Source organism: Talpa europaea (genome assembly GCF_964194135.1).
Source record: "Talpa europaea genome assembly, chromosome: 5".
NCBI lineage: Eukaryota > Metazoa > Chordata > Mammalia > Eulipotyphla > Talpidae > Talpa > Talpa europaea.
In genome coordinates this window covers 22,095,686-22,117,934 of record NC_140071.1, presented here as the reverse complement: position 1 = coordinate 22,117,934, position 22,249 = coordinate 22,095,686, and the positions used below count along the sequence as shown (strand labels likewise).

The following is a 22,249-nucleotide window of genomic DNA, read 5'->3' as shown; positions in this document are numbered from 1 at the left end:
CCCATGTGTCTGGTTTTTATATCCAACCTGGCTGCCCAACTCCACCCTCAGGTCCCAGCACCCTCCCTTGGTGGTGATGGGATTTGTCTTTCCCAGAGTCTTGATGGCTTTAGTCTGGGGTGGGGTCCACAAAGCCTGTATGGGATTATCTCAGGACATCATTTCCCCCTAACAATGTGATTAAACTTTACATTAAAAATGAAAATATGGGGGCCTCCCCGGTGGCGCAGCGGTTGAGCGCTGGGTTGCGAAACTGTGCGCAGCCTCTGCGGTGCCGGTTCTGTAACAGGGTGGTCCCCAGGAAAGGGGGAGGTTCCCTGCCCCACCCAAGGGAGGGTGGAGCTGAGCAGGAAGAGGAGAAGCTGCAGAAGAGACTGAGGAAGGAAGCTGGATGGAGCCAGAAGGAGACCTGGAGGAGGCACATGGAGCCTAGAGACACGTGAAGAAACTGCGTTTGTCTTTTGGTCGTGGACTGGGTGACACAGATGTGGGTGAGACCCGTGGGGAGGTGACCATGGCAGCTTTTATCTTGATGTTGATTTTGCTCTTTTCCTTCCGGGCTTGTCCGGTTGTTTGTGACCCTTTTCTGGGGGTCCCCACTGGAAGATGCTTTAGACTTGTAGCAGGCTTTGGGGCCTTGTTCTGGGCCAATCCCATATGGATGGAGTTTTACCCCCGAGGGGACGGGTAACTTTGGGTGCTTTATTTAGAAACTAGATTCTTTGCCTTACCTGTATTGTTTCCTAGTTTTATTAAAGTTCCTTCCCATTAAAGTCTCCTATGTTTTGTGTTGATGCGGCAGATGGCAGAACCCATTTAGAATAGGCAGGTTTGCGGGGTTTGGGCTGCCCCTCTTCCTGTCCTATAACAGTTCGATCCCCGGCTGCTCCCCGGCCACCGGAGGAGGGTCCCACATGGCGTGCAGACCTCTCCTGCTGCCCGCTGCTCCCCTCAGCAGTGTACTTCGGTCCTTCTGCCTGCTCTGCTCCCCACTCTGGCTCTGGTGAATTCTCTCACCCTCCCTCCCGCACTTCTGACTGTACCCAGTGCTTGTATAAACAAAAAACAAACAAAACAAAAACCAGCAAACAAATAAATAAAAGCATGCCTCTATAAAAAAAAAATGAAAATATGGGGCCTCCCTGGTGGTGCAAGGGGTTAAGACGCAACCTAGGTTCAATCCGCAGCCACAGTAGCACAAGTTCAATCCCTGGCGAGGGAGAAACCCACATGGCGTAGCAGACCTCTCCTATCTCCCCCGCTGCTCCCCTCAGCAGTGTATTTCAGTCTGTCTGCCTGTTCTGTTCCCCACTCTGTCTCTGGTGAATCTTCTCACCCGCCTCCCACATCTCCGGCCTGTACCCCAGTTCTTGTATGCATGCATAAATAAATAAATTTTAATTAAAAAAAATGAAAATATGGATCTGGGTAACAGAAAGCAAAAGATGGATGGAAATGGATGAACAGTGGTGAGACCAAGTGTGAAATCAAACTGAAATACAAGACTAGATTAGGGAGGAAATCACTCCTAATCTACAGTTGGGAAGGAGGTGATAGCTGATACTTTGAAATAAACTAGCGCCACTTTGCTTGCATAACTTCTACCTAAATGACAATACAATTCACCTTCAAATGTAAATGTGAACCTAAACTCACAAAAAAGACTTTTCACAGGGCTGGCAACCGTCCAGAGCCACTGCCACTACATAGCAGAAAGGGCAAACTTTGTTAAAAGTTGCAGTGGGCGCTGCCTTCTACTTGTCAAGTCTTGCAGCGCCGCCTGCGCATCCGCCGGCCACACGCCCCGGCAGGGACAGCACAGGGACCGCGCGCGGGAGTTCAGCAGGCGCTAACCTCTTTTCTGTGTCTTGCCTGTCCTATTGGAGAAGAAGGGCTGGGCCCTTGGGCATGCAACATTCGGGGCTAGTCCTGGCTTAGAGGCTCCTGTACACACAGGCCCCTAGGAGGCCAGGAGAGGGCAAGTCACACTGGTCACTGGGACTGGGCCCCAACATCTGGGGGCAGACAGGCAGCCTGCAGCCCCAGCTCTCCTGGCCCTGAGTCTAGGGGTGTCTGCCCCACTGTGACCAGCGACTACACATTTGCAGTGGAGACAGGAAGCTGCCTGGGTGGCTCTAACACAGGGAGGGGGGTTTCCAGTAGGCAGACTCTTGTCCCACAAGGAGTTCAGGGCGCTCAAAGCCGTTCCCCGCTACTGCTAGGACGGACTCCACTCGGCGCGCCCGTCCGGTCGCACGCGCGGCTCCAGCGGAACGTGCCACGTGCACACGCGCTCGGCTGGACCCGCGCTGCTGCACGCGCCCGCCGCGGGGCTCCGGGGGCGCGCCCGAACGCGACGGACCAGGAGAGCGCGGGCGCCGACGGAGCGTTGCTGACACCGAGGCAGGCTGCAGGTGTTACACGGTGGGCCGCGCTCCGAGTACCCCCAAGCCCTGCCCAAGAAAAGGCATTTACGCCTCCTCAGCAGCGTTTCAAGACTATGTCGAAACCTACGCGAAACATTTTTCTTGTAAATGCCAGTGGAAAGAAGAAACGAAACTGGAGTCAGTGAGTGCCCGGAGACTCTCGCCGACTACTCACCCGATTCCGGATTATCTGGGCTCCACTTACCTTCCAGTTTCCCTCCACGCTGATTGTTAAAAAAAAAAAAAAAAATCGGGGGCCTCCCCAGTGGCGCAGCGGTTGAGCGCTGGGTTGCGAAGCTGCCCGCGGCCTCGGCGGTGCCGGTTCGATTCCCGGCTGCTCCCCGGCCACCGGAGGAGGGTCCCGCATGGCGCGCAGACCTCTCCTGCCACCCGCTGCTCCCCTCAGCAGTGTGCTTCGGTCCTTCTGCCTGCTCTGCTCCCTGCTCTGGCTCTGGTGAAATCTCTCACCCTCCCGCGCTTCTGACTGTACCCAGTGCATGTATAAATAAATAATCTTTTTTTTTTTTTTTTTTAAAAAGAACAAACCCGAGTGCTGGAGCCCATGAGAGCATTTTACTGAGCCGGAATCCAGCGCGCAGAAAGGACGCCGTCGGGCGGGAAACCGCGGGGGAGCTCGGCGCTGCGCACCTGCAGCTTCTCCTCAGGCGAAACCGAGTGAAAGGCTGGGACGGGCGGGCCTCCCCTGGTGGCGCAGCGGTTGAGCGCTGGGCTGCGAGGCTGCCCGCAGGCTATGCAGCGCCGGTCGGTTCCCCGGGTGCCGGCAAGGGTCCCACAAAAAAAAAAAAAGAAAAAGAAAAGAAAAGAAAGGCTGGGACAGGCATGTCCGGAGCACGTGTAGTGCACCCCGCTTTCCGGAGGGCGAGGCGATCGCGTGAAAAGTGATGTCCAGGCCCCTTTGGCGAAGGTGACTCTGGTTTCCTTTCTGACTTCCACGGGCGTTTGTAAAGAAAAATCGATTTCGCCTACGTTTCCACACCCCCTCCATGAAATTTTACTGACGAGGCTTAAATGCTGCTTTGCTGCTGGACCTGGGTTTACGGAGCCCGGTGGGGCGTGCACAGGGCGAGCTGCAGCCTTGCTCCGCCTCAGCAACGCTCCGTTCCGGCGCCCGCGCTCTCCGCGGCCTCGCAGCGCAGCGGCCCCGCCAGCCGGGACTCCCGCCTGTGGCCGGGGCTGGGCTGCTGCAGGCGCCGCCCTCGCTGGCTCCCGGCACATTTAGGCGCTCCCGGGAGCCTCTGACCGGGCAGCCCGCAGGACCGCCGGCGCCCGCGGCTCCTCAGACTTCGTTTCAGTTGCAGCTGAACGTGCAGCCGCGGGTTTCCCCACGGGCGGCGGCGGCACCACCCAGCGGCGGCCGCGAGCCGGCTGTTCCCCGTCGGTGGTTCTTGCAGGCTTCGCCCACACACCGCGGCGAGCGGCTGCAGCAACGCGGGCCCAGCCCAGCTGGTGCGCACGCGGCACGTCCCCTGGTCCCCTGCGCCCTGCGCCGAGAGGACCGCGCCGCGGGGTCGAGCCCAGCCCGGCCGGCCTTCCCGGGAACGGCGTCTGGAGCGCCCTGAACGCCTGCGCGGCCTCCGCCTGCTCTCTCGGGCCAGGACTGCGGGCCTGGCGGGGCACAGGCGCCGCCGGAGACTGCAGGGCGAGAAGGCGCCGCTCGCTGCATCTTTTAACCACGTTTGCATTTTCTTTTTTTTTTTTAGATTATTTATTTAATTTATTTAATTAATTTATTTATTTATACAAGCACTGGGTACAGTCAGAAGCGCGGGAGGGTGAGAGAATTCACCAGAGCAGGGAACAGAACAGGCAGACCGACGAAACACACTGCTGAGGGGAGCAGCGGGCGCGGCGGGAAAGGTCTGCGCGCCATGTGGGCCCCTCGCCGGTGGCCGGGGATCGAACCGTCAGTGCAGAGGCTGCGAGCAGCTCTGCAGCCCAGCACTCAACTGCTGCGCCACCAAGGGAGTCCCAAAGTTTGCACTTTCCTCTCTGTAGCTTCCGCGTCTGCGAAAGTCTCGCCTGGGAAAGTTTCTTTCAGTGCGTTTTAGTTTTAAATTTACACTGGAAGGTAATTTTCATTCACATTTACGCGAATAAAACGAAACCAGCTTGTTTCAAATTATAAGCAATCACCTCCTCTCCAGCTGTGGATAAGGAATAAATTTCTCCGTAAATTCGCGGCACAGCTCGTCGTAGCCTCACACACGTTCCCGCCCACGGTCCATCCGTCGTCCGTTCGCTCATTCTCTTTCCCTGACCCAGCTCCCCCGCTGCCTTCACGGCTTGTTCCCGTGCGCTCTGAGACCGCGTCTGTGGCCCGCGGGCACAATTTGCGGGGGTGCATGCAGATGAAGCCCCTTCCGTCGAGGGAGATCTTCTGCATGATGCTCTGTGTTTCTGCCCAAAGAACCAAGTCCTCCACAAGTCTCCGTAAGAACTGAGGACCTTCGCTGAGTAAAGTCTCCTGTCAAGGCCTTTTCTCCTCCAGGGAGTCCGCGTACGCAGTAAGAGCCTGCGGGCCATCCCCAGTCAGGGCCTGGGCACCGAGTTCCGCGATTCGCGGGTCTCCGGCGGGGCCCGACCTGCTGCACGCAGGGCTCTAGGGAACGAGCTACGGACAAACCAGCTCGGGCTTGGGCGGTGGCTGAGCTGGGAGCTGCGGATGCCGCCCGGAGACAGCCAGCTCCCGGGCGCCGCTGGGTGGTGCTGCCGCCGCCCGTGCAGAAACCCAAGGCTGCAGGTTCAGCTGCAACTGAAACGAAGTCTGAGATACCGCGGGCGCCGGCATCCTGCCCGCTGCCCAGGTCAGAAGGCGCCCGTGGAGCGCCCTCCGGATCCAGGAGCCAGCAAGGGCCGGCGAGTGCGTAACCAAGTCCCGGCCAGAGGCGGGGCCGCTGCGCTGTCAGGCGAGACCGCGGTGTCCCAACGCAGAGCTGCAGCCAGGGAGGCAGACTGCAGGTCGCCCCGCTGCAGCCGGACCGGGCTCCATATTCCTTCAAGCCCTGCACGTAAAGAGACTTCAAACCTCTTTAGCGACGTTTCATAAGAGTTTGTCCAAACGTAGGCGAAACGGATTTTCGTGGTAAATGCCGGTGGAAATGAGAAACGAAACTGCAGTCAGAGCATACCGTGGCCTCCGGGAGCCTGAGCGCCGACTACGCACCCGATTGGGAACTATCTGGGCTCCCTTACTTTCCAATTTTCCTCCATTGTAACTTAAAAGAAAAACCGGGCCTCCCCTGGTGGCGCAGGCGGTTGAGCGCTGGGTTGCGAAGCTGCCCACAGCCTCTGCGGCGCGGGTTCGATCCCGGGCTGCCACTCGAGGGTCCCACATGGCGCGCAGACCTCTCCTGCCGCCCGCTGCTCCCCTCAGCAGTGTACTTCGGTCCTTCTGCCTGCTCTGCTCCCCGCTCTGGCTCTGGTGAATTCTCTCACCCTCCCACGCTTCTGACTGTACCCAGTGCTTGTATAAATAAATAAATCTTTCAAAAAAAGAAAAAAGAAAAAAAGGAAAAACCGGAGTGGGGGAGTCCATAAGGGTGTTTTATTGAGCAGGAATCCAACGTGCCAGAGAGGACACGGGAAGCCGCTGGGGAGCTCGGCGCTGTGCACCTGCAGCTTTTCCTCAGGCAAAACCGAGTGAAAGGCTGGGACAGGCATGTGCGGAGCACGTGCGATGCACCCCGCTTTCCAGAGGGCGAGGCGATCGGATGAAAAGTGATGTCCAGGGCCTCCCCGGTGGCGCAGCGGTTGAGTGCTGGGTTGCGAAGCTTCCCGCAGCCTCTGCAGCGCTGGTTCGATCCCCGGCTGCTCCACCGCCACCGGAGGAGGGTCCCACATGGCGCGCAGACCTCTCCTGCCGCCCGCTGCTCCCCTCAGCAGTGTACTTCGGTCCTTCTGCCTGCTCTGCTCCCCGCTCTGGCTCTGGTGAATTCTCTCACCCTCCCGCGCCTCTGACTGTACCCAGTGCTTGTATAAACAAAACAAACAAATAAACAAACAAACAAACAAACAAATAAATAAATCTTTAAAAAAAAAAAAAAGAAGAAGAAAAGTGATGTCCAGGCCTCCTTTGGCGAAGGTGACTAAGGTTTCCTTTCTGACTTCCACGGGCGTTTGAAAAGAAAAATCGGTTTCGCCTCCGTTTCCACACCCCCTCCATGAAATTTTGCTGACGAGCCTTAAATGCTGCTTTGCTGCTGGGCTTGGGGGCATATGGAGCCCGGCGGAGCGTGGAACACGGCGACCTGCAGCCTGTCTCCGCCTCAGCCACGCTCCGTTCCGGCGCCCCGGTCTCCGCGGCCTCGCAGCGCCGCGGCCCCACAGCAGGGACTCCTGCCTCTGCCGGGGCTGGGCTGCTGCAGGCGCCGGCCCTGGCTCGCCTCCAGCACAGTTAAGCGCTCCAAGGAGCCTCAGACCGCGCAGCCGGCAGGACTGCCGCGTCCGCGATTACTCAGACTTAGTTTTAGCTGCAGCCACACGTGCGGCCACGGCTTCTCCCTCGAGGCGGCGGCAACACCACCCAGCGGCGGTCCAGGCTGCCCGTTCTGCGGCGGCCATACGCGGCCCCTTACACCGCCGCCCGCCAATCCCGTTGCGACACGAGGCAGCAGTGCTGGTGGTGTGGAGCTGGTTTGCACAAAGCACGTTCTGCTAGACGTGTGCGCCCCAAAAGACGGGCGTCGCCGTGCTCGAGGAAGGTCTTAGGGCCAAAGGGCGTTTGCAGCCGCGTGAAGGCCTGTCCAGCCTTCACTGTGCTCTTTCAGGCCAGACGTCTGGCCGGGCAGCACCAAGGCGCCAGTGGAAGACTGCACAGCCAGAAAGCACAGCCCACTGCATCTATCAACTACGTTTGCATTTTCTTCAGTACAGAGTCAGCGTCCTGAATAGGTTGCCAGCCATGCAAAGTTTCTTTCAGGGCGTTTTAGGTTTGCATTTACATTTGAAGTTAAATTGTATTCATGTTTATGTAGAAGTCACGAGAATAAAATGACTTATTTCAAACTGTGAGCTCTCACTTCCTCTCTGTAATTTCCTCCTTAAATTCACAGCATATATTAATTTAGCTCCACACAAGGTTCCCACCAGGATCCATCTGTCATCCGTTAGGGCATTCGCTTTGCCTGACATCTAATAGCTTTGACTTCACGCTCCTTATCCTGTCAGTGAGATCCCAACTTTGGGCCACGTGTACAATTTGCAAGGTATCTGTGTCTGGGGTAGCAATGCTCACTGTTCCATTCCTTGAGGTTGCTTTCACCTCAACACCTGTTTCCATCAGAAGGATTGACCTCAGTTGCATATATTTTGGATGAGTTTCCAGCATTTCATTCAGACTACTGACTTACACCAACAAATCCCCGTGTTACATTTGGCTTGCATGTAAGGTTTGCCCAATTTCTTTTCCTCTTTTGCAGTGCCCTTCATTGTGTTTCTAGTGAAGTCACTTGTGTCCCCTCAAGATGATATTCGCTTATTCTATATACCAATTTGCACCACCAAGGGTTCCCTGCTTTATGTAGTCCTCGTTTCCTGTACAGTTGCTGGTGGTTCTGTTTCTTAGCACTTTGTCTCCGCTCCCACTCCAATTGTCTATAGGTACCTACCTTCACCATTTCTCGGTTCCTGTTCTCGGTACCGTTTTTGGTTTACGATTGCTGGCTTCCTGCCTACTTACTGTTTTTTAGTCTTCTATTTGCTACATCCTGTTGTTAAGGCTAGGAGTTGATCGGGTTGCCTATCTTTCACACGATTTCTTGGTACCTGGTATTCTTCCATTTGTTACATCCTGTTTGTCATCTCTGGCTTGACTCCACCCAGGGCCAGGAGAGTATACATACTAGGCTGGTGGATCCGCTGTAGCCTTTGCCTCCACCAGCAGCAGAAAGGCCTGCGTCCTCCTGGGTCCAGGTGTAAGCCATGGAGCAGCCTCTCCTCGATGGTGTGAAGAAGGCCTGGGATTCCGCACCCAGCCTTCCAGAGTCCCAAGCTCTAGCTCTGCTGACCTCAGGGGACTCTGGGCCCTGGCCACTGCCCTTCTATCCCGTGCTGGGAGAAGCTCCACGTGACAGCGATGACCACTGTGGGGAACTGCTTGCCAGCCCTTGCTGGAGGCTGCACTGGAAGTACCTGCAGGAGGGCGTCTTGCCCACAGCCCAGAGCACCTTAGCCCTGAGCCCCGCGCAGCCCACTCCTGCCCCACAGCCTGGGGCCCAGAAGATGCCAGATGCCCGGCTGCCCAGGGACCCTGCTCACCGACGCTGCAGCCGCTTCCCGGGCCAGGCGGTCCCGCCCGGTCTTCCCACCGCTGCACGGGACACCTCGGCCAGCCGGCGCCCCTGGCATCGCGGTGGACGTCCGTTGCCCGCTCGGCGCAGCCACCGGCTGCGCTCCGCCTGCCTGGAGTGGATTCGTCGCGCCCTGAACTACTTGGCTTGTGGCGGCTGCCCTGGGATCGTTGGCGCTCAAGGTTCCTGAGAACCCGGCAGGCGCCTGTGTGGAAAGCTCCCCAGGAACAGATTCTGGGCCCTAAAATAAAAGCGTGTTCAGAAACATCGCGGAGTTTGCTGTCTATTTCTGGGTCACTGTGTCCTGAAGTTCCTCCTTGCAGTTGGGGTCGCCTTTGGGCAGCGCTGCGGCTGCAGTGGTCAGAAGGGGACCGTGGAGCACCGGGGACCAGCGAGGGCGGCGTCTGCGGGGCCCGGTGCGGCCACAGGCGGGATCCCGGCTGGCGGGGCCGCTGCGCTGCGAGGCCGCGGGGAGCGCGGGCGCCGGAGCCGGGCTTTGCTGACGCGGAGACCGGCTGCAGGTCGCCGTGTTCCGCGGTGGACCGGGCTCCATGTGCCCCCAAGCCCGGCACACACACAAAAAGAAAGGCTTTTAATCCTCTTCAGCAACGTTTCAACAGTGTGTGGAAAAGTGGGCGGAACCGATTTTTCCCTAACTGCCCGAGAAAATGAGATGCGACTCTGGAGTCAAGGAGAGCCGGGGACGCCGTGCGCCTCCGTGACTCGCTGACGGCCTGGGCTCCGCGTCCAGGAGCACGTGCGGTGCACCCCGCTTTCCAGAGCGCGGGCGATTGGCTGAAGAGCGATGACCACGCCCTTGGGAGAGGGTGACTGGGTTTCCTTTCTGACTCCCACGGGCATTTGTACAGAGAAATCGGTTTCGCCTCCGTTTCCACACCCCCTCCATGAAATTTTGCTGACGAGGCTTAAATGATGCTTTGCTGCTGGCCTTGGGGGCATATGGAGCCCAGTGGAGCGTGGAACGCGGCGAGCTGCAGCCTGTCTCCGCCTCAGCCACGCTCCGTTCCGGCGCCCGCGGTCTCCGCGGCCTCGCAGCGCAGCGGCCCCGCCAGCCGGGACTCCCGCCTGTGGCCGGGGCTGGGCTGCTGCAGGCGCCGGCCCTTGCTGGTGTCAGGCACCTTAGACGCCCACAGGAAACCTTTAGACCGCAGCTGCGGGCAGGATGCCAGCGCCCGCGGTTTCTCACACTTAGTTTCAGTTGCAGCTGAAAGTGCAGCCGCGGGTTTCAACCCCCGGGGGGTGGGGGGTGGCGGCAGCAGGACCAAGTGGCGGCCGCGACCTGGCTGGTCTCCGGGCTGCCATTCCTCGCTCCCGGCGTCACTAGCCCCAGCCCCGCGGCGAGCGGCTGCAGCAACGCGGGCCCGGCCGAGCTGGTGCGCACGCGGCACGTCCCCTGCGCCCTGCGCCCAGAGTACCGCGCCGCGGGGTCGAGCCCAGCCCGGCCGGCCTTCCCGGAACGGCGTCTGGAGCGCCCTGAACGCCTGCGCGGCCTCCGCCTGCTCTCTCGGGCCGAGACTGCGGGCCTGGCGGGGCCCAGGCGCCGCCCGGAGACTGCAGGGCGAGAAGGCGCCGCTCGCTGCATCTTTTAACCACGTTTGCACTTTCTCCTCTGTGGCTTCAGCGTCTGCGAATCGCTCGCCCTGGGAAAGTTTCTTTCAGCGCGTTTTAGTTTTAAAATACATTGGAAGGTAATTTTCATTCACATTTACGCGAATAAAATGAAACCAGCTTGTTTCAAATTATAAGCAATCACCTCCTCTCCAGCTGTGGATAAGGAGTAAATTTCTCCGTAAAGTCGCGGCACAGCTCGTCGTAGCCTCACACACGTTCCCGCCCACGGTCCATCCGTCGTCCGTTCGCTCATTCTCTTTCCCTGACCCAGCTCCCCCGCTGCCTTCACGGCTTGTTCCCGTGCGCTCTGAGACCGCGTCTGTGGCCCGCGGGCACAATTTGCGGGGGTGCATGCAGATGAAGCCCCTTCTGTCGAGATGATGCTCTGTGTTGGTGTCCCAAGAACCAAGGATATGTCCTCAAAACAATCCCTAAGAACTGAGGACCTTCGCTGAGTAAAGTCTTTCTCCTCCAGGGAGTCCGTGTCTGCAGGAAGAGGCTGGCGGGCAAACCACAGTCACAGGCCTGGGCACGGAGTCCCCCAATACAACTGGTCTCCGGAGGCGCCCGACCTGCCGCACGCAGGGCTCTAGCGGAACGAGGGCTCTACGGACAAACCAGCTCCGCGGGACCTGCGCGCCTGAGCCGCTGCCCGAGGGGTTGGGCGGTGGCTGAGCTGGGGAGAGGCCATGGCCGCCCGGAGAGCAGCCAGCTCGGGTCACAGCTTGGTGGTTTTGCCACCGCCGCCCACGGGGAAATCCGCGCTGGGCCTTCAGCTGCAACTGAAACTAAGTCTGAGAAAGCGCGTCGCCGTCGGTCCTGCCGGCCGCCCGGGTCAGCGGGCGCCCGTGGAGCACCTACTGGCCGAGCAGGGAGTCAGCAAGGCCAGCCGACTGGCGCAGCCCAGTCCCGGGCAAAGGCAACACTCCTGGCTGTCGGGGCTCGATCCGCGCGAGGCCACCGAGACCGCGGTCGTCCAAACGGAGAGTAGCCCCCCAGGGAGACAGGACTTTTGCCTTGGGCAGGACTGGGCGGCCTGCAGTCGCCTGCCCTTGCTGGGTCCAAGCACAGTAAGGCGCTCCAGGGAGCCCCTGACCGCGGCAGCCCGCAGGACCGCGGGCGCCAGTGATTTCTCAGACTTAGTTTCAGTTTCAGCTGATGGTGCCGCCTGGGCTTTCTCCACGGGCAGCAGAGGCAGCACCACCCAGCGGCGGTCCAGAGCGGCTGTTCTCCGGGAGGCGGTTCGCAGCTCCCTTACACCACCACCTGCCAACCGCGTGTGACACGATGCAGCAGTGCTGGTGGAGCCCAGCTGGTTCGCACATTGCACGTCCTGCTTGCTGCAGGACGGGCGTCGTCATACTCGAGTAAGGTCTTAGCGCGGAAGGGCGTTTGCAGCGCTGTGAACTCCTGCGAGGCCTTCACTGTGTTCGCTCGGGGCTGGACAGGTGGGCTCAGGGGTGGCAAGACGCTGCCGGAAGACTTCACAGCGAGAAAGCACTGCTCCCTGCATCTTTTAACAACGTTTGCATTTTCTTCTGTGCAGAGTCAGTGTCTTCTGAACGGTTTGCCACGCAAAGTCTCTTTCAGGGCGTTTGAGGTTTACATTTACATTTGAAGGTAAATTGTATTCACATTTACATAAAAGTCATGAGAATAAAACGACCCCAGCTTATTTCCAACTGTAAGCCATCACCTCCTCTCCGTAATTTCCTCCGTGAATTCACAGCATATATCAATTTAGCTCCACACGCTGTCCCACCACGGTCCTTCCGTCGACCTTTAGTGCATTCCCTTTGCCTGCTCTCTATAGCTTTGACTTCATGCTCGTTATTGTGTTCTGTGAGATCGCGTTTGTGGCCCATGTGTACAGTTTATAAGGGTATCTGTGTCTGTGGTAGCAATGCTCACTGTTTCACTCCTTGAGGTTGCTTTCCCGTCGAACCTGTTTCCATCAGAAGGACTGACCTCAGTTGCCTATAAATTAGACGGGGTTCCAGCATTTCATTGCAACTACTGACTTACAGTGGCCTTCACTGTGTTTTCTAGTGAAGTCACTTGTGTCTTATTTTTAACTTGGGACCATGTTCGACATGGATTTGCACCGCCAACTATTCCCTGCTTTATGTAGGCCTCATTTCCTGTATGGTTGGTGGTGGTTCTGTTTCTTAGCTCTTGGTCTGCCCTCTCACTCTGAATTTCTATAACTGCCTGCCTTCTGGACCATTTCTCAGTTTCAGTTCTAGGTACCGTATTTGGTTGACGATTTTCAGTTCCTGTTCTAGGTACTGTTTTTTATTCTTCCATTTGTTACATCCTGTTTGCCATCTCTGGCTTGACTCCACCCAGGGCCAGGAGAGTATACATACTATGGCTGGTGGACCCACAGTAGCCTTTGCCTCCACCAGCAGCAGAAAGGCCTGCGTCCTCCTGGGTCCAGGTGTAAGCCATGGAGCAGCCTCTCCTCCATGGTGTGAAGACGGCCTGGGATTCCGCACCCAGCCTTCCAGAGTCCCAAGCTCTAGCTCTGCTGACCTCAGGGGACTCTGGGCCCTGGCCACTGCCCTTCTATCCCGTGCTGGGAGAAGCTGCACGTGACAGCGATGACCACCGCGGGGAACTGCTTGCCAGCCCTTGCTGGAGGCTGCACTGGAAGTACCTGCAGGAGGGCGTCTTGCCCACAGCCCCGCGCACCTTACCCCTGAGCCCAGCGCAGCCCACTCCTGCCCCACAGCCTGGGGCCCAGAAGATGCCAGATGCCCGGCTCCCCAGGGACCCTGCTCACCGACGCTGCAGCCGCTTCCCGGGCCAGGCGGTCCCGCCCGGTCTTCCCACCGCTGCACGGGACACCTCGGCCAGCCGGCGCCCCTGGCATCGCGGTGGACGTCCGTTGCCCCCTTGGCGCAGCCACCGGCTGCGCTCCGCCTGCCTGGAGTGGATTCGTCGCGCCCTGAACTACTTGGCTTGTGGCGGCTGCCCTGGGATCGTTGGCGCTCAAGGTTCCTGAGAACCCGGCAGGCGCCTGTGTGGAAAGCTCCCCAGGAACAGATTCTGGGCCCTAAAATAAAAGCGTGTTCAGAAACACCCGGAGTTTGCTGTCTATTTCTGGGTCACTGTGTCCTGAAGTTCCTCCTCGCAGTTGGGGTCGCCTTTGGGCAGCGCTGCGGCTGCCGCGGTCAGAAGGGGACCGTGGAGCGCCTACCGGTGCCGGGGAAGAGCGGGCCGGCGACTGCAGAGGCCCAGTCCCGGCAGGGGCAGGATCCCGGCTGGCGGGGCCGCTGCGCTGCGAGGCCGCGGGGAGCGCGGGCGCCGGAGCCGGGCGTTGCTGACGCGGAGACCGGCTGCAGGTCGCCGTGTTCCGCGGTGGACCGGGCTCCATGTGCCCCCAAGGCCGGCACAAAAAAAAGGCTTTGCAGTCTCTTCAGCAACGTTTGGAAAGTGTGTTGAAAGCAGGCGAAACGGATTTTCCTTGTAACTGCCGGTGGCAAAGAGAAAAGAAACCGCAGTCAGTGAGTCCCTGAGCCTCGTCGCTGACGGCCTGGCTCTGCTGACCTTCCAGTTTCCCTCCTCGCTGACTGTTAGGAGAACAAACCCGAGGGCTGGAGCCCATGAGAGCATTTTACTGAGCCAGAATCCAGCGCGCAGAGAGGACGCCTCGGGCGGGGAACCGCGGGGGAGCTCGGCGCTGCGCACCTGCAGCTTCTCCTCAGGCGAAACCGGGTGAAAGGCGAGCACCAGGCCCTGTCCAGGAGCACGTGCGGTGCACCCCGCTTTCCAGAGCGCGGGCGATTGGCTGAAGAGCGATGACCACGCCCTTGGGAGAGGGTGACTCGGGTTTCCTTTCTGACTCCCACGGGCGTTTGTACAGAGAAGTCGGTTTCGCTCCGTTTCCACACCCCCTCCATGAAATTTTGCTGACGAGCCTTAAATGCTGCTTTGCTGCTGGCCTTGGGGGCATATGGAGCCCGGCGGAGCGTGGAACGCGGAGACCTGCAGCCTGTCTCCGCCTCAGCCACGCTCCGTTCCGGCGCCCGGGTCTCCGCGGCCTCGCAGCGCCGCGGCCCCACAGCAGGGACTCCCGCCTGGGGCCGGGGCTGGGCTGCTGCAGGCGCCGCCCTCGCTTCCCCCGGCACAGTTAGGCGCTCCTTGGTCGCCCCCTGACCGCGGCAGCTGAACGTGCAGCCGCGGGTTTCTCCACGGGCGGCGGCGGCAGCACCACCCAGCGGCGGCCGCGAGCTCGCTGCTCTGAGGCCCGCGGTTCCTCTCTCCTTGCTCCGTCACCTCCGAAACCCCGGCGAGCGGCTGCGGCAACGCGGGTGGAGCCGAGCTGGTGCGCGCGTAGCAGGTTCACTGGAGCGGTGCGCGCGCTGGGACGGCGCGGGGAGTGGAGTCCAGCCCCGCCGGCCTCAGCGGGCACGGCGTTTGGAGCGCCCTGAACACCCGCGCAGCCGTCCCTGTGCTTTCTCGGGCGAGACTTGGGGTCCCCGCGGCAGCACAGGCGCCGCTAGAAGACCTCAGGGCGAGAATGCACCCTGCATGTTTTAACAATGAAAGCTCACTGAATTTTTTTTTTTTTAAATTCAGGTACTTTTTTTTTTAAGATTTATTTTTTATTTTTATTTATTTATTTAATTTATTTATACAAGCACTGGGTACAGTCAGAAGCGTGGGAGGGTGAGAGAATTCACCAGAGCCAGAGCGAGGAGCAGAGCAGGCAGCAGGACCGAAGTACACTGCTGAGGGGAGCAGCGGGCGGCAGGAGAGGTCTGCGCGCCATGTGGGACCCTCCTCCGGTGGCCGGGGAGCAGCCGGGGATTGAACCAGCGCCGCAGAGGCTGCGGGCAGCTTCACAACCCAGCGCTCAACCGCTGCGCCACCGGGGAGGCCCACTGAATGTTTTTTTTTTAATTAATTAATTTATACAAGCACTGGGTACAGTCAGAAGCGTGGGAGGGTGAGAGAATTCACCAGAGCCAGAGCGGGGAGCAGAGCAGGCAGAAGGACCGAAGGACACTGCTGAGGGGAGCAGCGGGCGGCAGGAGAGGTCTGCGCGCCATGTGGGACCCTTGCCAGTGGCCGGGGATTGAACCCGCGCTGCAGAGGCCGCGGGCAGCTTCGCAGCCCAGCACTCAACTGCTCCGCCACGGGGGAGGCCCGGGCACCCTGCATGTTTTAACAATGTTCCCACTTTCTTCTGTGCAGCCTCAGCGTCTTTGCACGGTTTGCCAGCCATGTGAAAGTTTCTTCAGGGCGTTTAAGTTTACAATTGAAGATAATTTTTATTCACATTTACGCGATTAAAATGACGCCAGCTTATTTCAAGCTATAAGACATCACCTCCTCTCCAGCTGTAGCTAAGGAGTAGATTTCTCCGTAAATTCGCGGCACAGCTCACCGTCGCCTCACACACGTTTGGGATCACGATTCATGCACATCCTGTCGTTCATTCGCTTTGCCCACCGAGCTCCATAGCTTTGACTTCACTTCTTGTTACCGCTTTCTCGGATGTCGCGTCTGTGGCCCGCGGGCACAATTTGCAAATTTGCAGGGTACCTGCAGATGAAGCCCCTTCTGTCGAGGGGGTCTCTCTGCATTATGCTCTGTATTGGTGTCCAAGAACCCAGGACTCGTCCTCACCATTTTCTGTATGAACTGAGGACCTTCGCTCAGAAAAGTCTCCTGTGAAGGCCGCCTTTCTCCTCACGGACTCCGTGTCTGCAGTAAGCGGCTGGCGGGCCAGCCACACTTACAGGGAATGGGCCGGGAGTTCCCGCTACGGCCGGTCTCCTGAGGTGGCGCACGACTGTTTGCACGCAGGGGTGTAGAGGCCCGCGCTCAGGCCAAACCCGCTGTGAGGGGGCGGCGGGGGGGGGACCTGCGTGCCAGAGCCGCTTCCCGTAGGGTTGAGCAATGGCCGAGCTGGGGAGCTGGGCATGGCCGCCCGGAGGACAGACAGCTCGGGGTACTGCTTGGTGGTGGTGCCGGCGCCGCCCGCTCTTGGAGAAACCCGCGGCTGCACGTTCAGCTGCAACTGAAACTAAGTCGGAGAAAGCGCGGGCGCCCGCGGTCCTGCCGGCTGCCGCGGTCAGCGGCTCCTGGAGCGCCTAACCGTGCCGGGAGCCAGCAGGCGTCGGCCACTGCAGGCAGCCCAGCCCCAGCCACAGGCAGGAGTCCTGGCTGCTGGGCCCGCTGCGCTGCGAGGCCGTGGAGACCGCGGGCGCCGCAACGGAGGGTTGCTGCCCGGGACACAGACTGCGGATCCCCCCCCCCTTACAGGCCGGACCGGGCTCGATATACCCCCAAGCCCTGCACATAAAAATACTTTAAGCCTCTTCAGCAACGTTTCATCAAAAACGTAGGCGAGGGCCTCCCCGGTGGCGCAGGGGTTGAGCGTTGGGCTGCAAAGCTGCAGCGCCGGTTCGATCCCCCGCTGCTCCCCGGCCACCGGAGGAGGGTCCCACATGGCGCGCAGACCTCTCCTGCCGCCCGCTGCTCCCCTCAGCAGTGTACTTAGGTCCTTCTGCCTGCTCTGCTCCCCGCTCTGGCTCTGGTGAGTTCTCTCACCCTCCCACGCTTCTGACTGTACCCAGCGCTTGTATGAATGAATAAATAAATCTTAAAAAAAAAAAAGTAGGCGAAACTGATTTTTCGTGTAAATGCGGTGGAAAAGAGAAACGAAACAGCAGTCAGTGAGTACCGTGGTCTCAGGAGCCCTCCTCGCCGCCTACTCACCCGATTCCGGATTATCTGGGCTCCACTTACCTTTCAACTTCCCTCCATGATGACTGTTCAGAGAAACAACCCAGTGCTGGAGTCCATAAGAATATTTTATTGAGCCGGAATCCAACGTGCCAGTGAGGACGACTTTAATCAGGAAATCGCTGGGGAGCTCGGCGCTGCGGACCTGCAGGTTCTGGTCAGGCAAAGCCGAGTGAAAGGCGCCGACCAGCGTTTCCGAGCACGTTTTGGTGCACTGGGCTTACCAGGGCGCGAGGCGATCGGGTGAAAAGTGATGACCACGCCCCCTTTGGCGATGGCGATTAAGGTTTCCTTTCTGATTTCCACGGGGCGTTTGTAAAGAAAAAGCGGTTTGGGGCCTCCCTGGTGGCGAAAAGGGTTAAGATGCAACCTAAGAAGCTGCCCGCAGCCACTGCAGCATGAGTTCGATCCCAGACCAGGGAGCAACCCACATGGCGCAGCAGACCGCTCCTGTCTCACTCGCTGCTCCCCTCAGCAGTGCATTTCAGTAGATCTGCCTGTTCTGCTCTCCACTCTGTCTCTGGTGAATCCTCTCACACACACCCCACCTCTGGCCTGCACCCCAGTTCTTGTATGCATAAATAAATAAATCTTTTAAAAAAAGAAAAAGAAAAATCGGTTTCGCCTACATGTCCATACACCCTGGATGAAATTTTGCTGACGAGGCATAAATGCCATTTTGCTGCTGAGCGTGGAGTCCGGTCTATCGTGGAACGCGGCGAGCTGCAGCCTGGCTCCGCGTCAGCAACGCTCCGTTCCGGCGCCCGCGCTCTCCGCGGCCTCGCAGCGCAGCGGCCCCGCCAGCCGGGACTCCCGCCTGTGGCCGGGGCTGGGCTGCCTGCAGGCGCCGGCCCTTGCCGGCTCCCGGCACCGCTAGGCGCTCCATGGTCGCCTTCTGACCGCGGCACCCGCAGGACCGCCGGCGCCCGCGGCTCCTCAGACTTCGTTTCAGTTGCAGCTGAACGTGCAGCCGCGGGTTTCCCCACGGGCGGCGGCGGCACCTCCCTGCGGCGGCCGCGAGCCGGCTGTTCCCCGACGGTGGTTCTTGCAGGCTTCGCCCACACACCGCTGCGAACAGCTGCAGCAACGCGGGCCCAGCCCAGCTGGTGCGCACGGGCGCGTCCCCTGGTCCCCTGCGCCCTGCGCCGAGAGGACCGCGCCGCGGGGTCGAGCCCAGCCCGGCCGGCCTTCCCGGAACGGCGTCTGGAGCGCCCTGAACGCCTGCGCGGCCTCCGCCTGCTCTCTCGGGCCGGGACTGCGGGCCTGGCGGGGCCCAGGCGCCGCCGGAGACTGCAGGGCGAGAAGGCGCCGCTCGCTGCATCTTTTAACCACGTTTGCACTTTCTCCTCTGTGGCTTCAGCGTCTGCGAATCGCTCGCCCTGGGAAAGTTTTTTTCAGTGCGTTTTAGTTTTACATTTACATTTGAAGATAATTTTTATTCACATTTAAGAGAGTAAAATGAAGCTAGTTTATTTTACTTTTTGTTTTTTTAATTAATATTTTATTTTATATAATTCTTACACCATTTTTCTTTTTTGCACAATGTATGCATTTTCATTTTGGTTATATTCCCCATACAACTGCATTCCCCCCTTATTTTGACCGTAGTCCTTCCTCTCCTCGCCCCTCCCCCTTGTGTGTCTCTCGTTTATAGTTGCTTGTTGATTTTGATTTTTACTTTGTATTAATTAGTCTTTTTCCTGGTCCCTTATTTAGGTTTTTTAAATTCCTACTATGAGTGAGACCATCTGGTATTTTTCTTTTTTGTTTTGTTTTCTTTTTTTTTTTTTTAAAGATTTATTTATTTATACAAGCACTGGGTACAGTCAGAAGCGCAGGAGGGTGAGAGAATTCACCAGAGCCAGAGCGGGGAGCAGAGCAGGCAGAAGGACCGAAGTACACTGCTGAGGGGAGCAGCGGGCGGCAGGAGAGGTCTGCGCCATGTGGGACCCTCCTCTGGTGGCCGGGGAGCAGCTGGGGATCAAATGGCACTGAAGAGGCTGCGGGCAGCTTAGCAACCCAGAGCTCAACCACTGTGCCACCAGGGAGGCCCTATTTTTCTTTTTCTTTCTGACTTATTTCACTGAGCATGATCCCTTCTAGCTCCCTCCATGTTGCTGCAAATTGCATGTGTTTATCTTTTTTGAATGCTGAGTAATATTCCATAGTGTATGTGTACCACATCTTCTTGATCCAGTCATCTGTTTTTGGGCATTTGGGTTGTTTCCATAGCTTAGCTATTGTAAACAGTGCTGGTATAAACATAGGGGTGCAGGTGCCCTTTGAAATTAATGTTTCTGTGTCATTTGGGTAAATACCTAGGAGTGGAATTGCTGGATCATATGGAAGCTTCATCTTTAGGAGGTTGAGGAATCTCCACACAGCTCTCCACAATGGTTGGACCAGTTTGCACTCCCACCAGCAGTGCAGGAGAGTTCCTTTTTCTCCACAACCTCACCAACATTTGTTGTTGCTAGTTTTTTTAATACCATTTTTTATTTTTATTTTTATTTTTTTAAATAATAAATTTTATTTTTATATTCCCCCATACCATTGCAAACGCCCCATTCTGACCCCAATCCTTCCCCTCCCGCCCCCCACCCCCCAAAAAGTGTCTCTGGTTCATAGTTTTTTGTTGATTTTGATTTTCACTTTCTTATATTCATTTTCCTGGTCCCTTATTTAAGTTTTCTAGATTCCTGCTATGAGTGAGACCATCCGGTATTTTTCTTTTTCTTTTTGGCTTATTTCGCTGAGCATGATCCCTTCCAGCGCCATCCATGTTGCTGCAAATTGCATGTGTTTATCTTTTTTGAATGCTGAGTAATATTCCATTAATACCATTTTTTAAATACCATTCTCACTGGTGTAAGATGGTATCTCATGGTAGTTTTGATTTGCATTTCCCTGATTACTAGTGATGTTGAACATTTTTTCATATGCTTGTTGGCCATTTGCATTTCCTCTTTGGAGAAGTTTCTTTTTAGCACTTCTGCCCCATTTTTTGACTGGATTATTTTCTTTGTTTTTGTTGAGTCTCATCAGCATTTTGTAGATTTTTGTGACCAGTTCTTTATCATTAGTGTGTGTGCAAAAATGTTCTCCCAGTTGGTGGGGTTTGAAGCTAGTTTATTTTAAAACATAAGCCATCACCTCCTCTCCATCAGTAGATAAGGAGTAAATTTCTCTGTACATCTGCAGCATAGCTGGGCCTCGCCTCACAGACAGTCTGCACCACGGTCATCCGTCGTCTGTTTGCTCATTCCCTTTCCCTGACCCAGCTCCACCGCTCTGACTTTACTTATTGTTCCCCTGTTCTCAAGACCTTGTCTGTGGCCCACGGGCACAATTTGCTGGGGTGCATGCTGATGAAGCCCCTTCTGTTGAGGGGGAGTCTTTCTGCATTATGCTCTGTGTTTCTGCCCAAAGAACCAAGGGCTCATCCTCCACAAGTCTCCGTAAGAACTGAAGACCTTCGCTGAGTAAAGTCTTCTGTAAAGTCTGCCATTCTCCTCCAGGGACTCCGGGTATGCAGTAAGAGGCTGTCGGGCCAGCCACACTCATAGGGTCTGGGCACAGAGTTCCCCAGTACAACTGGTCTGTGGAGGCACCTGACCTATTGCACTCAGGGATCTAGCGGAAACGTGCTAGGGGGCAAAACAGCTGGGCTGGACCTGTGTGCCAGAGCCGCTCCCCACAGGGTTGTGCCATGGCTCAGCTGGGAGGAACAGCCAGCTGAGGAACACTGCTTGGTAGTGCTGCCGCCCCTGCCCTTGGAGAAAGCCATGGCTGCACATTCAGATGCAGCTGAAACTAATTTTGAGGAACCACAGATGTTGGCAGTCCTGTTGGCTTAAGCTGTCAGAAGGCACCCATGGAGGATTGACGAGCCAGCAGCCAGCAAGGGATGGCCAAGGGGAGGCAGCACTGCCCCAGCCACAGCAGGACTTCTGGCTGTCGGCCCATTTGGCTGTGAGGCCACAGTGACCAAGGACACCCAAACGGAGAGTTGCTACCAGGGAGACAGACTGCAGATCACCAGTACACGCGGGACTGGACTCTATATACCCCCAAGCCCTGCACATAAAAAGACTTTAAGCCTCTTCAGCAATGTTTTATCAAGCGTATGTCGAAACCAAGGTGAAACTGATTTTTCTTGTACGTGTCTGTGGAAATGAGAAATGAATCTGAGTCAGTGTGTACCGTGGACTCCAGGAGCCTCATCGCGGACTCCACACGATTTCAGATTATCTGCGCTCCACTTACCTTCCAATTTCCCTCCAGGATAACTTAAAAGAAAAAACACTAGAGTGCTGGAGTCCGTAAGAATATTTTATTGAGCCGGAATAGAACTTACCAAGGAGGAGGACTTTAAGCTGGAAACCGCTGGGATGCTCAGAGCTGTGCACCTGCAGATTCTTGTCCAGCAAAACTGCATGAAAGGCGACGACCAGCATTCCCCGAACACGTTTAGTGCACCCGGCTTTCCAGAGGGTGGGGCGATGGGGTGAAAAGTGATGACCGCCCCCTTTGGCGAAGGTGACTACAGTTTCCTTTCTGATTCCCCTGGTTGTTTGTAAAGAAAAATCAGTTTCGCCTACGTTTCCATGCACTCTCAATGAAATTTTGCTGACGGGGCTTAAATGCTGCTTTGCTGCAGGGCTTGGGGGTATATGGAGCCCAGTCCAGCGTGTAACACGGGGATCTGCAGCCTGTCTCCGTGTCAGCAACGCTCCGTTCCGACTTTGGGGGTCTCCGTGGCCTCGCAGCCCAGCGGGCTCCGACAGCTAGAACTCTTGTCTTTGTCCGGGACCGGGCTGCCTCCGGTCGGCCAGTCCTGCTTGCTCCGGCACCGTTAGCCGCTCCACGGAGGCCTCCGGACTGCGGGCGCCCGCCCCTTCTGTGACCCAGTTTCAGCTGCAGCTCAAAGTGCAGCCCCGGCTTTCCGCGCGCGGTGGCAGCACCGCCCTGTGGTAGCCACGAGGTCGATGTTTTCTGGGTGGCGGCTGCTGCAGTCACCCCCATAACCTGTGCTTGCGATATAAGGGGCGCCCGAGTCCCACTGCAGCGGGGAGCGGCGTCCTCCTAGCGGGGAGCAGCGTTCGCCCTGGAGGGGGAGCTGCG

General features: G+C 57.6%; 1 protein-coding gene across 1 annotated transcript; it reads left to right on the top strand.

Moving 5' to 3' along the window:
- Positions 1-12,815: 12,815 nt before the first annotated feature.
- Positions 12,816-13,373, top strand: ANXA2R (annexin A2 receptor; the record flags this gene model as incomplete). Its single annotated transcript, XM_084232912.1, has 1 exon — positions 12,816-13,373. The coding sequence occupies one exon, from the start codon at positions 12,816-12,818 to the stop codon at positions 13,371-13,373; it is 558 nt and encodes a 185-aa protein (XP_084089038.1).
- Positions 13,374-22,249: the final 8,876 nt, after the last annotated feature.